Source organism: Zosterops lateralis, assembly GCF_965231275.1.
Source record: "Zosterops lateralis genome assembly, chromosome: 5".
Lineage (NCBI taxonomy): Eukaryota > Metazoa > Chordata > Aves > Passeriformes > Zosteropidae > Zosterops > Zosterops lateralis.
Genome location: NC_139766.1, coordinates 42,487,802 through 42,503,772, shown reverse-complemented (window position 1 = coordinate 42,503,772; position 15,971 = coordinate 42,487,802). Strand labels below are relative to the sequence as shown.

Sequence of the window (15,971 nt, the reverse complement as noted above, 5' to 3'; positions counted from 1 at the left end):
ATAACCATGCTTTTGTATAGACAAAAGTGTGAGGTACTGGTGATACCTTACATAGTCTTCACTTCTTAGATCACTTTCAAATCACATCTGTAAGTAATAATATTGCTCCTTGTAAAATAAACATATTTGCCTATAGAGGAAACGAAGGCCAAACATTTAACTCAACGACATTTTTTTCAAAGGTTGGCAGATTCATATTCATCTGAGTGGAAAAGGGAACACTGGAGCATGACAAAGGCACTCAAATCCATGGTATATAACAGCAGCTTTTTTATTCCCTGCATGCCAATATACAGCAAAGAAGTATGATAGGACAAGAGGAATGCAGAATTTATTACAAAAGGCAGAGGGAAAATGGGAGGAGAAAGAAAAGGACAGAGTGACAATGCTGGATTAGAGAAAAAAAAAAAGTATTTCAGGCAAGCAACAAGCCTACGGACATAGCAATACAGTTGTAAAAAGAAAAGCATACGCCATCATTCATCCAACAGGTGGAGAACTCTCTTTTTTACTACCAATACCGCCCCTCTCACTGAGACAAAATTAAGTCTCCCTCAAAGACAAAGGCACAGACACAAAATATACATCATGCGAGATAGAAAACAAAATGACACAAAATTTAAGTCATCGGTAATTATGAAACTGCAAGTATTTGTGCACTACTTTTCATTTTATGTAAGATCAAATTTTAACTCAGGTATTATTATTTTACTTTACAATGTAACCAGGTCAGCCAGCACAACCACCTATTGCCCAATTTTGCAAGCTTCAGAGGAGCTGTTTAGTTAATTCCATTGCCTTTCAAATGCATTAATTTATACCATACTCTTCTGCATTTGTTGCTGGACAGAAATGTCTATACGAATGTCAGACTGGCCCATTCAGTCCAGTTCCCCATTTAGCACAGTAGATACAAGATTCCTGGAATTGAAAACCATTAGCAGAGCACATCAGTTAAAGTTACCAATGAATAATGTCAATTGCCAGGTAGGCAGCAGAGAAAAGAACCCAGAAAGCAGATTTCCTGGAGGTACAGAAGGGAGATTGCACCTTGACTGAAATGGTGGCTCTGCGACAGCACCAGCAAATACTCCATACAGGGTAAAAGTCCAGTAAAGATTATTCTGCTCAACATGATCAGAAATATTTAACTGGGGCTACTTGGGGTGACAGTAAAGTCAGGATACTGAAAGAAAACATTTTTTCAAAAACTAGCCAATATAAAATTTTAATTATTTATAATATTCCCTCTGGATTTTGTCTTTCCAATATGATTTTCCAAACAAAGTTACCCAGAGTCATTCAACTGCAGTTCTTGAGCTCACAATATGGTTAATTTACCCCTAAGACTCACCCTCTTTAGGAGGATTTGGCAGTGTCTTCCCCTGCAGGAGGAAACTCTTTTGGGTATCGTTACAGATCATCCAACAACTGAGAAAAGACTTACGTTCTATGATTTCTGTCATGAAATCATCATGCTTGATGTATTAACATACAAACACAGAAAAGATGGAACATCAGTGATTTGATGTGAAGTAAATTTCCATAGTAGTTTCTGTATTTGCTGATCTTATACACACTGTGTCATAACAGTCACTGGAAAGAAACAACAAACCCAGATATAATCCAAATAAATAACTGATGAGGTCAGTTTTTGTACTCAGAAAATTATGTTTAATTATATACAAACATCACTTCTAGCAGTAGACATCACTTCCAGCCAGTGAATGAGCATGAAGCGCCCAAGTATCCTGCCGTGTCCACATTTTCCATGAAATATAGATACTCAAGGTATAAACAGAGAACATTTCTAACTGCCATTCCCCAAATATGGATTGTAGTTTCTGCGCCAACCTACTTTGAATACATCTATTTTAGAATACACAGTACTGCACATTAGGAACTGCCTTATGGAAACACAGATTCATTCACAAATGTTACATGGTTGCCATGGTTCTCCCTGTTTAATCTTTTCTCACACTGATTAATAACAGCCTGAGGCTTCTAACACAACCGCACAGCTCTCTTGGTGTTTCTACCTTGTTATGTAGGATACATGGGAAAAAAAAGTTTAATCCTTAGATTTCAATTCTCTTCCCTTTCATTCACTGTAAGCCATTTCAATCATAAATATACACTTACCACACTACAAGTTGAAAGGAAAAACAAGACAGAGTTCAAACCCCCAAATTCTAATCTTCAAACATGCAAACCTTTTTCATGAAAACTATGCACTTGTTTGATTTGGAGAAATTACGTGCTGCATTACCACACTTCAGTCCACCAGAAAATATATTTCCATTTTCTGTGGATCATGCGAAGGTGAGACGTACATGTTTTGCAAAGAGGCTTTCGTCCCTTGGTGAATGCATTTTGGCACTGAATGCAAAAATAAGAAGCCCAAAGAAATGTGTCTCTTTTCCCCAAAACTCCCATTTGTATCAAAAGTTTACTTCAGTGCCAGTTAATAAGCTGTGTATTGCTGAAAACATTTCCCTGATTACTAGGAAGTTGGCACACAACTTTATCCAGGAAATAAATCCTTATGACTGGTGTCGAGGTGCACCGAGAAACACTTTTGTGTCTCAACCACAAGCACAGGAATATCCTTCCCACAGCCCCTGAAAGTGACATCTGCCTTGTAGGGACAAAGGGACAAGAATGAGTAATTGCAAACTAGATACACTGGTAAATGTACTTCAGCTTCTGAAACAAAAATAATTCTATGTTCAGACAGCAAGCTTTCAACTATTTAAGCATGTATTAAACTACTGATACTGATTGAGCACATAAACAAGTAATTTCAGGAATGCAGAACCACAGAATTCAGTCTCTGCTACAAACTAATTTACACCCATACAACTTCTATAGATACAGCATTTCAAGCACTTGAATAAGAATCTTATAGGAACAGACAATATAATCTTGCAGATCAGAATTGGAGGTAAGGAAAGATGTTTCCCTAACTCTTCTTTTTAAAACACCAATTGCCAAATGTCTTACAAGCTACCAATACTTATGCTCATTATATTACAGAATGACAGTATTCCCAGTGCCAGTCAGAATAAAAAATAAGTTTAGCTTTTTTAAAAATACAGATTAAATTTGGTCCAAAAATGGCACATTATGAGTAGAACAGACATATAAACCAAAAATGTGGAAGACATTTCATGCCATTCTATACTACTACTATATATAAGAATTTAGGAATTTGGGAAAAAGAGTGAACTTGAAAAAAATGTACACATACAAATAAGTCTGCAAATGATGTCCCAGTTCATGTAGTTACTTTGGCCTTTATCTTTAAATACAAAGAATGAAGTTCTGTGTAGATGAGGGCTCAAAAGATTTCTAACACTCACAGATAATACACTACATTTACCTTTTTCCTATCTGAACACAGATTCTCCTGTAGTCATATAAAATACAGTAAATAAAAAAGATTTTCCACAAAATTAGAAGTTACTTGGAAAAGTTCTCTTTCAAGGACTAAAAAATGGGTAACATCTACATGAAACATTTTCCTGTACTGTTTCACTTCCGATTCTCTATTTTGTGCTACTCACTGCATATATGGACCACAGATCTCTTTAGTATTCTGCAAAAGTTACTAGTTAAAGTATATAAACATACATAACAAAAAATGGTAACAGGGCCATGTATTCTTACTGTTTTGCGCAGTAGCACTCCTGTTATTTGTCCCTGTCTTCTGCTGTACAAGGTATAACCTGTATTATTATTATTATTATCTTACAATAAAACATTGTGTGGAAATGACCACCAAAGTTCAGGGTCCTGCTGCACTGGACACTACAGTCCCCAAAGGACTTTTGCCTTCATAAAGATGCAGCTGCTGTCTCTCCTCATAGAGTGAATCAGCTTACTAAGTGTCCTGCACTGCACAGTACTACACATTCCAGATTTTGGAGAAATAAATGCCTTACCAACTTTTCCCCAGGATCCTCTGTAAAGTCTGGTACATTTTATCTTGGGAATTACAATGATCATAATAAATCACATGTTCCTACCGGACAGATCAACATTTTGTAGAAAAACAAAATTCTAATGGACTTCTGAGGTCATATTTACAGCCAAGGCTGTAAAGCACTATTTCTAATCCACTATAAAATTTCTTCCTCTACTCACACTGTAGACAGTGGTCAATGTATCTGTTCCAGCTTCTGTGAATCCACAAAGACATTTTTTACCATAGGTTTTCAAGCAGCATTAGAAATATTATTCTAGTGTCCCAAAGAGTAATTTCTTCTTTATGCACTCTCCAAGATATTCCAGGATATAAATCCTGGAATGCAGCAAAGGCTCCAGTCAATGATGTGCAAACTACTGGCTAAGCAATTTCCTTACAATATTCAACAGTACACTTTTGGGTGAAAAAAACCCCAAATTATAAGGACCATAAGGGACACTTTTAGTAATGTGAAGATTCTGCCAGGGCAGTGCAGGCTGCTTCCCCTCCCCTCAAGCAGCCTCTGATATTAGAACACTATTACACGCCTGGGTAAGTTTCTCATGATCCCTTCCCCTGCTCTTGCCTACTTCAGGGGAGACTGGGGCTCTATCTATGTTTATTTAAATGAAAACACCTTTATTTTCTTTAGCTCAGCAATACAATAACATGTGGCCTCTTGGTAGCTACACCTGCACATAGAATTTACCAACCCAGGACAGACCAGTCACAAAGTCTGATATTCTGCTTCAGGACAGGCTAGTAATTGCTACTCAGACAGAAGTGAAAAAACCTTTTAATGTAACAGAGCAGTCTGAATGAACCAGACAAAACCCTAGCAAGAGATTGCTTTTCACCTAAGGAGTGAAAGAAGTTTTCTCTCACTTCCATTTTACTAGTTATAAATTGATGGTCATAAAATTATGCAAACCTATTTTTAGTCCAGCCACAGTTTATGAATCAAAGGCCAGTTGGAAGAGATGTCTTAATAATTGAAGCTACAGCTTCACACGCTACTTTCAGAAAATGACACGATCTTATAATTTTACCTTACAAAACCCCTATGATGCTCCCACATGACCACCTAATATTTTTTATAATAAGGCATCTTTCTTTCTGCAGTTTCCGATGCACATGCATCTTCTCAGTTGTTCTGATGATCAGATTGATGTAAATTGCATTACATTTTACTTCTACTTTATCCTAATGGAGCAGCATTAAGTACAAGACTGGATTGTCTGACTTGTCTGACTGAAAATATTTGCTGCTAATACCGTCTGACTAGAATTGCATGTGAGAAACATACTTTGTTAAAATGTTGATGATACACTCAAGAAAGCAAGGACAGTGTTTAGTGAGAGGGAGAGAAGAAAGGAGAGGACAAGTGGAGAAAGGTAAAAAGGAAAAGCTGCACAATAGGTGAAGAAATAGACTCCTTCTAGGCACAGGACAATTGGAATGTCTGCTCTTCCTGTTTAATCCTGCTTATATACCTGATGGTGAATGTAACATCATAACTGTACTTAGACTTTCAGTAATCAGAAAACAACAGGAAGGGAGTGTATGCTATACTTAAACTGGCATATTTAGACATTGCATGGGGTAACTTGCAATTATGACTTTAGGGCCTGACTCTGCAAATTGCATTTTTCTTGACATCATGAGATAAACTGAGCCACATCAGAAACTACCGGTGGCTACAGGATCTGTCTGTGTCCCTGAGCTCAAGTGGTGATGGCCTACAGTATGTTTTTCTGCCCCTGAAAGTAGAGATCTATTTCTCGATTTTAATAAGTGTAGAGTGCAAGCAGGAGAACTCCATTAACAACAACTGTTCCCAGAGCACCCTAGAAAGAAGCAAGACCCAGCAGTTCTACATTCACATTCAAAGAAAACAACTTTGAATAACTTTCACCATTAGAAACACTGCCAACTACAGTAACACAAAGCAATTTTAGAAGCAATAAATTAGGATTAGGACCCTTTACAAAAATATTTTGATAGTGGGGACACAGTTTACTTTATTCAAACAGCTTGCCTGAGATTAAGAGGACAAGAAAGAAATTTTAAGGAGCCTAAATTTTTTTTAAAGTCAATGACTGTGGACTCTGGTTTGAAAAAGGAGTAAGGGATTATGTCAACTGCCACTTATCAGCAATCACTTTTCTACACAGTCATCTGGGGTGTGAAAACAGGTGTCAAATTACTTCCAAAATAATATCTATTAGAGTGTCCTCTAGCAACAGTGGATACTAAAGATGAATGCTGCATTTACTGAAATTGAGGGAAGAGTGGGTGGGTAGGAATGCAGTAGGTTTGTGCAGCGTGCCCTTCTGATCACGTCACCTGTGCTCTGCTGTCCTCCCAGTCTGCTCAGAGTAGCGTCTCCTTCAGTTTTCCTTTCTAATGTTTCATTCTGATTTGCTTAGAGAATACAATTTTCCAGCTTTAAGCCCTTTCTGTACAATGGAAGAGTTTACTCTTCTTGAAGCCTAGGAGATACATGTTTTTATCATCTTCTATTGCCTGCAGTATTTCCTTTGTCACACTTATAAATCTCTTATCATGAGAATAGTATTAAACAACTTTCAATAAGCAGTAGAGAACCCAAAAGAAAGGATGTATTCCTGGATACACCACATACTTCTGCGACACTCTAAACAGTGGACAGTAGCTAAACCAAAAGGATGAGACCAGCTGAAAGATGAGTTAATGTTCAAATTATGTGGAATGTTTTTTCTGGAATCATGCAATATCCAAAAGGAAGATTTTTCTAAAAAAAACCCAAATAAACCAAACCACAAAAACCCAACAAAAAAATTCCTAAAAAATATCCCACTATAGTTTTGTTCAATGATATCAGGATAGAAAACAAATTGATCCAGATATTTCTTTTTATGAAAAAAACAGGCTTTTTTCTTTTTTTTTTTTTTTTTTAATACTAAGAAAGCAAGAAGCATAAGTCTGTTGGATTCTTCATTAGAATTCTATTCATTAAATTGAAATGATATTCATTTTAACTCACATGAGAGAAATAACCTTTGTACTATAAAACTATTTTCTTTATATATATATATATATATTTAGATAATCAGAGGACTTTGTACCTGAATCAATATAACTTCTTAAAAATTTTGACCCCGCCCCATACTCTTATCCTCCATTTATCCATTTAGCATCCAAATCTCTCTTGTACTGGCACTATTTTTTAGTTGTCTTGCAAATGGATTGAACAAATAAAAATCAAAACCATAAAAAGAACACTCCGCAAACATCAGAAGAAATGACTCCATCAGCCTGTGTTAACACAAGTTGTATATAATTTTCTACACACTGTTCCTAAAATGCCACCTTTCTCCCACTGATAAAACATCAATGGACTTCGGATTAAATTAGGTACTTCATACTAATTCTCTGCCATCAGTATTTCAATTAGACCAAGGCAATTGAATGCTAGTACTCATCCCAACCATTTAAATTATATGTCCCCCTTTCAGACTTTGAATAAAAATTATTAACAAGCTATTTACTGTTGGGAAAAAATTAAATATTTTGTATTGAGGACTGAGAGTTCATATGCTTTTTATAACCCTTTACAGCAATTTCTTTCCAAATGGATCTGAGTCACAGAACAGAGCAATAATAAATTTTAACTCATTTATGATTTCATTTTTGCAGAAGTTACAGTCAGTTATGAGACACTTCAGTATCACTGATATGTAGAGTCAACTAAAGAGAGCTCAGCCCACTCATATGTCTAATTTCTCAAAATTAAAGAATATTCTGAGTTGGAAGGGACCCACAAAGATCATTGAGTCTGACCCCTGACCCTGCACAGGACCATCCCCAAGAATCACGACGTGCCCAAGAGCATTGTCCAAATGCTTCTTGAGCTCTGTCAGGCTTGGTGCTGTGACCACTTCCCTGGGGAGCTGTTCCAGTGCCTGATCACCCTCTGGGTGAAGAACCTTTTCCTGATATCCAATCTAAACCTGCCCTGACACAACCTCAGGCCATTCCCCTGGGAACCATGGTTGGTCACCACAGAGAGAGATCAGTGCCTGCACCTCTTCTGCTCACGAGGAAATTGCAACTGAAATGATATCTCCTCTTGTCCAGGCTGAACAGACCAAATGACCCCAGGTGCTTCTCATGCAGCTTCCCCTCCAAAGCCTTTGCCATCCTTGTGGCCCTACTATGGACACTCACTAAAGGATTTTTTTTTTTTTTTTTTTTTAATATTGTGCTACCCAAAATGGCACACAATGTTAAGGTGAGGTTGCCCCAGTGCAGAGCAGAGTGGGACAATCCCCTCCCTTCCCTGGCTGTGCCAGGACACAATGACTCACATTCAACTTGCCATCAACCAGGATCCCCAGATCCCTTTCCATGGCACTGCTCTCCATCATCTCATTCTTCAGCCTGTCTGTACACCCAGAGTTGCAGAATCCAGCACTTGTCCATGTTGGACATCATATCATTTGTGATTATCTCATAAAAAAAACCAGGTGGTTAAGATTGAACATACTGAAATTCTAAAGCAACAGTTGTAAGAAAAGAATTTTAAGGATTAGTCTTCACTGTAACTTTCATCACTGCTTTCAAGATTCTGTGGGTTTTGGTACTCAGTGTTTTGGGGGTTTTCCCAGTTTGAAGCCTTAAAATTTTGGGGGACTCTTTTCTGAATTCTCAAATAAAAATGGCAGCAGCAACCCCTTCAACTGCAGAAGTATGTGGGGAAGCAGTAAGAATCCCAGCAGCCCACCTACTTAGCAACATGAGTCACCGTGAACGCTGTCTGCACCAATTCCACTTTAAATAGAGTTCACTTAAAGGTCTTTATCCAGTTATTCAAAGCCAACTTGAACTTTGCACTTACTCAGGAGATAACTTCACCCTCTGTAACCACAGTCAATGAGAAGAATTTAACATTGATAGTAAAGTCAGCCCATCAGTTGTGCCCAGAGAACAATTTTCTTGGGAACTAGACCTTGATTAGGAACTTGTTGCCCTCAAAAGCTCCAGAAGTAATATTTACTTTATGTGAAGAGTTATATTTCTTTCACAAATCTATGCTTGATATTGGTGTGGTTTTCACACATATATAGGGCATTGACTCTATAATGCACTCAAGGTAATACAAGAAAAACAAACTTTTTATTTTTCCCCTAGGAGGCAGGGTGTGGGATGGAATTTCTTTTGAATAGAAGAAAATGATGCTGACATTATCCTTTCATGCATGCACTCTCTTGATGTTGCAAGGTGCTTGCATAAAAAGAAGCAAAACAGAAACAAAATTTCTGTTTACTTTTTTACTGAGTCACAGTTATGCATTTATCTTTTACTCCACATACTAGACATTCAGATTTGTAGTAATAACAGGAAAGAAAGCTCCACATGGTGCAAATAACTCACATATTACATAGAAAGGTGTCTGGGAAAATTATGTAACAAAATGTTTAGTCTTTTTATTGTGTTTACTATAAATTATCACTGTCTAGCATCCATTTGAAAGAAATTATGCAAAGACATAGAAAAAAGATTGCTAAGCAAATATTTTCCTTCTTCATACCCACAGATGAAAGACAGTGTATGTTTTCTCTTTAATATACCTTTTTCAGTGCTGTCCGACTAAGCCAAATCTTCTAACTCTTTAATTCTTATCAACAATTTCCTAACAATACATTCATTAGGAACACAAATGACTGTTGAAGCAGCCTGGATTACAGCTTCTACAACAGAATCTTGATGTTCCATGAATGGAAGGCAATAGCTCAGTCACAACAGATATGCAGTGAAGGAAAGTAGCCTAAGGAAACATGAAAAGGGGAGGTGGTGAATTTAATACATGTGGCACTGAATAATAAAGCATCATCCTAAGAATCCTCAGAGGAAGAACATTTCCAGGATTAAAAATTAAGTATTGAATTTGACAGGAAGATGCAAAAAAAGTGGCACAGATTTTGGCCTATGTTAGCACTGGTGGCTGCTTTCAGCTTAACTAATTTTCTGCAGGAAAAAGTTCTACAAATTACACATATCAAGTAGACAAGTTTTTAAATTTATTTCAAAACATTATAGGTTAATGCTTTACTTATACATGCACATGAACAGTTTCACACCTGCAGCTGCTAAAAGCCTCCCTCCACCTCCAAAACAAACTAACTACAGTTGATAATTTAAATTATTAGAGAGTTAGAGTTGGAAATTAGTGTAACCATCCTAATATGATGATGTTGGTAAAGTGGTATTTATTATTCTACTATCAGTTATTTCCACAGCCTTTTACTCATGTATTTTATCCTTATCATCTTATCTACAGTAATTGCACTTTGGATTTGTGACACATTTCTGTGTTTTATTATATATAATAAAAGTCAGACTGTAATCACCAGAAGATTAGAAAGAACAGCTGCAACCACTACTCAGATGAACAACTAGAGCCACTCCATGCACAGGAGAGAGCAAGTTTGATGCATGCTCCCGAAGGAAGAAAGATTCTTTCCTTTCCCTTTCCTATTTCTGCTTTATATTGTAATGCTCTAATGAAAAACCAATTCGCATCATCAGACTTCCTTTCAAGGGCAACTGTAACATCTATGTTCTTGCTGGAAAAAAAAGCTGAATCTATGTCTTCCTGTCACAGAGGAGTTAATCATAAAGCTGATATCACTTTATGTTCATATCAACAGAAAGCAACAAATTTGAACAATAACGAACAGCTGAGAAAAAGTCAGCTGTTGGTCAAGAATTATGGCAGCTCCCTGGCAATAGGAGCTGTCTGGCACAGAAGTCTAATGGCTTTATGATTAAAACAGGATTGAGGGGCTAGCATCATGAAAATAATGACTTGTCATATCAGCTACCATATCAACAGCAGAAAAACTGTGTTTTTATTTCATCAGAAAGGGCAGACATAATCCAAATTCACAATGCCTCTGCTAGAAATTCATTGCCACTTCTACCATGTAAACAGTACTGCACAAAACACTCAAGAGTTAGACACTTCTTTTTGTTTGGTTGGTTTGAAGGGGAATTTTTTTGCTTGTAACATTTTTCTTTTGCAATTCACAACTGAAATCAAACAAAGTGTATGAAACTGAAATTACTGTAATATTGCAGAGATTTATATATCCCTACTGCTAACCAAATAACCTAAATCTCTTCTAGACATATGCACGGATCTAGTTTCCAAATAAGGTGGACTTTGTGTTCACTCTGGAAGGGACCCAGTGGGATTCTTAACATTTTGTCCATAGGAAGGATGAAGTGCAGATGAAGTAAAAGTATTGTAAAAAAAACCCAAAACAAAAAAACCCCACTCTATTGATTATCTTTAAAGGAATGCAAACACCGTGGGCATGAATTTCAAGTACATTACCATTGTAAAACCAGGATAAAAATCACCTGGTTAAACACAGGCAAAATACCAGAATTTTATTCTAAAAATGCCGTAATTTAAACTTATACAGCAATCATGCTTAAGAGTGTTGAGAATTAGCAGAACATGCACATTAATACTATTCCAAGTGAGGCTGAGTCCAAAGGGCTGGCCTTAAACACAGAATTCATTGTAATGCAAATTTTCTATATTACTAAATACTGTAATTTGAATGGCAAGTAAAAACCAAGTGAGGAAAAAAAACCAAACCAATACAACCATGCAGGATCATTTTGATTTGCATTTGAGAAAATATTTGAAGTAGAGGCTAGACTGGTACCTGCAAAATATCTGTAAAATGTGTTATTTACTCTAGATGAAAAGATTTCACTGAATAGCTTAAAATGTCAGAACTGACTTTGAAGAAATCCCAGTGTGGAGGTCAGATACAGGAAAAAACTTGCCATAGCTTCAGGATACATCTATGACATTTTTTAGTTATCACTAATATTATATTCCTGTTCTAGAACTATGTTAAACAAAAAGCACTCATACAAATGGATATGTTTGAGTTTTATTTTTCTCCAAAGTATGAGCAATATTTGTATTATTATGAGATTTAAAAATTAATTATCTAATTATCTTAAGCTGATATACTCCATAATATTCTCTCATTGGCCCTATGAGCTGACACCACAGGGCACCACAGCCTACAGAGATGGTGGAGAAAGTTCTGGCATTACCCAGAATGAGCACCTTAAGAAACAGGTAGAGAGACTGAAAACTGTGAAAATGAACACAGCAGGTAACACATGAGGTTGTCTCATACACCACAGAAGGGAGAAAATAATATCTTGATACACATTGTACACTATATACAAAGTCTAATGTTTCCTGGCTGCAGTTTTTACTTAATTTCAGTCATATGTCAGAGCTAAAGGCATAGAATTATAATAGATTAAACTTCATGCAATGTTTCATTCTGTCCTTTGTCATATAAACTTACTTTTGGAGAAATCATTGAGAACTCTGCATAATCAACACTGAGTTGTGTGTTTTAAGATGGCAGAAACACAGGATAGTAATAAATACTGTAGGATGTAGTCAATAAAAAACCCCTTAGTTTTTCTACAGGAAGTATTGGAAGACGTATAAATAATTTTATTAGGAAATCTAAGCGGTAAGAAATACGACATAATCCATAAAGAGATATTACTCAGGTAAGTAGTAACTTACCTGACTTGTGTAGAATTATTTTACATATTTAATCTGTCCTTTTTTTAGTTATTTCCTCAATTTATTAGCTTATTAATACTCCCTCTACATCAAGCAAGGTGCATTTTCTCTTCCTTTACTGAACTTGCTGAAATTAAAGTTCAGAGGAATCCTAGAAGAATCCCAGTTAAAATCAAAAATACAAATCTTTTTCAGAGAGAAATATAACTCTGTTTTTAATCTTCCAAGCCAAAAAGCCCAGTATTTTCTCAGTAGCACATGTCAGGAGTTGCAACCATACAAGTTCGTGGTATCCCTGCACAAATACAAGCATGATAAAATTATAACTGAGTGATATGAGTGACTTATTGCCATTTCTTAATTTTTCAGTCCTTTTGTATTTAGCATATTGTTTACTTAAAATAATGTAATCCAATTAAAATACTATTCTAGTTATAATATTACAAAATACTTTAACTTATCTTCCCTTTTTGCAAGTGGACAAATCAGTCACCCTACCTGGATTTTCTTTCACTTGCCACTTCACTCTGCCATATGCAAAGAAAAGAAAAAGCAAGCTAAGTTCTTACTTGAAGATTTATTGTGCAAAGGGAGTGCACTCATTCAAGCAAAATATGTTTCTAGTCATTAGTATAATGCTGATATGGCCTTGGTAATTAATTCCTTTAATATTATGAAAGGAAAATATTTATCTGTTATAAACACCTTCTCCCAATCAAGGATAAGTGCAAAAATAACCTCTAAAAAATACAAATTTGTTATCAAAAGTTGATACAAGATGTAAAACCAATGGAATAACAGTTAATTAGAAAAAACTTATAACAAGAATCAAGTCAAATGTGCATATTCTGTACACAAAAATAAAAAAACACACCAGAAAAACAAAACAAATAAAAAAAATTACTTTGAAACAAAAATCTTGCATAAAGTATCCCTCCAGGAATGCATCAAAAGAGAATGTACCATTTAAATGACATATTTTTTCTGCTACCTAATTTACTGAAGAGTCCAGACAATGTACCACCATTCACACATCAGGACGTTTTATGATGTGTTTCTGCAATGACAGACAGATACAGGATACAAAAGCTTAGGATCTCTCCTCTTTCACCCTCCCACAGGAAATGTATATGTCAGTCCTACTGCCTCAAAAAACATCCAAAACTTTACCAGCCACATGGCTTGATTCAGAACTACATCTGTGCCGATGCCTGTTACGTCACGACTGTTTCTCTCCCAAATTACAAACCCTTCAGCTGAGAATCACGGAAGGAAACAGAGACTCCACAAGTCCCACGGAAACCTTTGCCAGTGACTGAGCACACAGATACTTACTGAAGGAAGGAAAAAACCAGTACCACTGAAGAATGTCAATTAGGACAGTTTAAGTGCTATTTTTCATAGATAACTTGACAATTTAAGACCATTAAAATATTGTAGAGTAGTGTGTGGGGGTGTCTTAAACAACGGTGTAGTACTTTGCATCATGACCTGAATTCTGCTTCAGGTAACTTACTCACCAAAATTTACTCTGTAAAAATTGAACATTCATAATTCTAACATTCTGTCAAGAATATTTTCCCAGATTTCAAAACTTTTACTTGAGAGGGAGATTAAATATATCACATTTTTGTGTTGTAATATATATATGGCCTTGGTATTGAATGCAGAAGTAAAAATGGGAGCAATCCAGAGCTTGTGAGCATGAAAACCTTCACTGGTACTATAAAAGAAATCATAAACCAATACTTTAAAATATACATTTTATAAATAAAGTAACATTGAAGTGTCGATTTTTGCAGAACTCAAGCAATAATTTTTTTTCTTCATCTCCAATCACCTCCTTCCAGAATTTCGTAAGTGAATGGGAAAGTAACTTACTTGCAAATGTCATCTTCTGGGTCCTCAAGCCCAAATCTTTCATCAAAAGTAAGTTGTATCCATACGTTTTCATCAAGTGCTACTAATCTCCACACTAGCACTGTGTTGCGTGGGTATGTGTTGGGAAACTTGGGGCTGTGAATACTCCCATTAGTAGTCACAGTAATTATCTTCTCATGGTGAGGGTCCTGCACACCTACAGGAAGGATAGAAAAGCGAGGCATCAATGCTCATTCCTTCTCCTTTTCCCAAAGTGTTAGTATAGTATGCACAGATAAAGATGCTTTTGTTTTGTTTGTTTTTCTTCATCTGGCAAGAATTTTTGCTTGAAAAGTCCATACAATAACAATAAAACAAAGAGTTTTTCTCACACCTGTATATTGTCAGATTTATATTTCATACAGCAAATTACAGGAGTTCTCAGAGGTGGGTGGTTATTAATAAATTTTGTAACAAAATACAGCTTTAATTTTATTCTGGAGATTTTATATTACTTTCTTTTCAGCTATTCATTTTTTTTTTTTTTCAGTTAGATATTTTACCTTATTTTTCTGACTTTTCTTTATAAGAAGCATTCTGATGAACATTCATTTGAATTTATACAAGACATACATACTTCAGTCTACTACAAAAATACACACTGCAATTGTACCTTAATATAGCCACATATAAAGGTTGACAGCCAAATGAATGTAGTGCAAGAGAAGAAGCCACAGACACTGCATTGCTATTTTTAAAGAATCAATCTATATTTAAATATAATTTCAAGTCTGATGAACTTTTGCCTTCTATTCTTCTGGACTTGTGCCTTCTACTTGTGGTATGAAAATGATAAATTTTCTTTTAGGTAGAATGGCTGCTTATATCTAATGTAGTGTGGTCTTGCCAACATCTACACACATTTGCACAGGACTGACTGCAGTAAGAGAGGACAGCATGCAGTAATAAGAAAAAAAGGCATGAAACCAGAATTCCTAATTTAGATACTTCATTGGGTTTTTGTTAGCTGAGTCACAAACATTTTTCTATAATGTACAGTCTGTCAGCTGAGAGCTGCATGCTAAACATGGGAGCCAACAATAATAAAAAATTACTTTCCCAGAGATTAGTGCACCAGAGTGCTGTTTCCAAAGCATTCAAAGGACCACGATTTCAGATAAACATATCAAAGTGTGGTATCTGATGACACTGTACCTAGTGGCACGTTTTGTCTTTAAAAAGACAAACAGCATTACAAACCATGATATATTTCACAACATATTAAAAAGTGTTCTCTTTTGCATCATCAGGGCACTGATAATAACAGCAGTGCAAGTAAGGACTGTAAATAGTCCAGGCATATCAAAGGAGAAGTCAATAAAAAGGGGAGAAGGAATGAAGAGATATCTATTTATTTAGTGAACTGCATCTCCAGAACCTTCAAGTTCCCCCATTTGTAATGGAAAAATACCTATTTGCTTTACATACAACAGTGTTACACAAACATATCAAATTCCCACACACATC

General features: G+C 35.9%; 1 protein-coding gene across 1 annotated transcript in view; it reads right to left on the bottom strand.

The window, feature by feature from the left end:
• Positions 1 to 15,971, bottom strand: part of PDGFC (platelet derived growth factor C) — a 123,472-nt gene that overhangs the window by 37,683 nt on the left and 69,818 nt on the right. Inside the window, exon 3 of the mRNA XM_083860982.1 lies at positions 14,466 to 14,661. Within this exon, the coding sequence (XP_083717108.1) occupies positions 14,466 to 14,661 (196 nt within the window). The remainder of the gene's footprint in view (positions 1 to 14,465; positions 14,662 to 15,971) is intronic.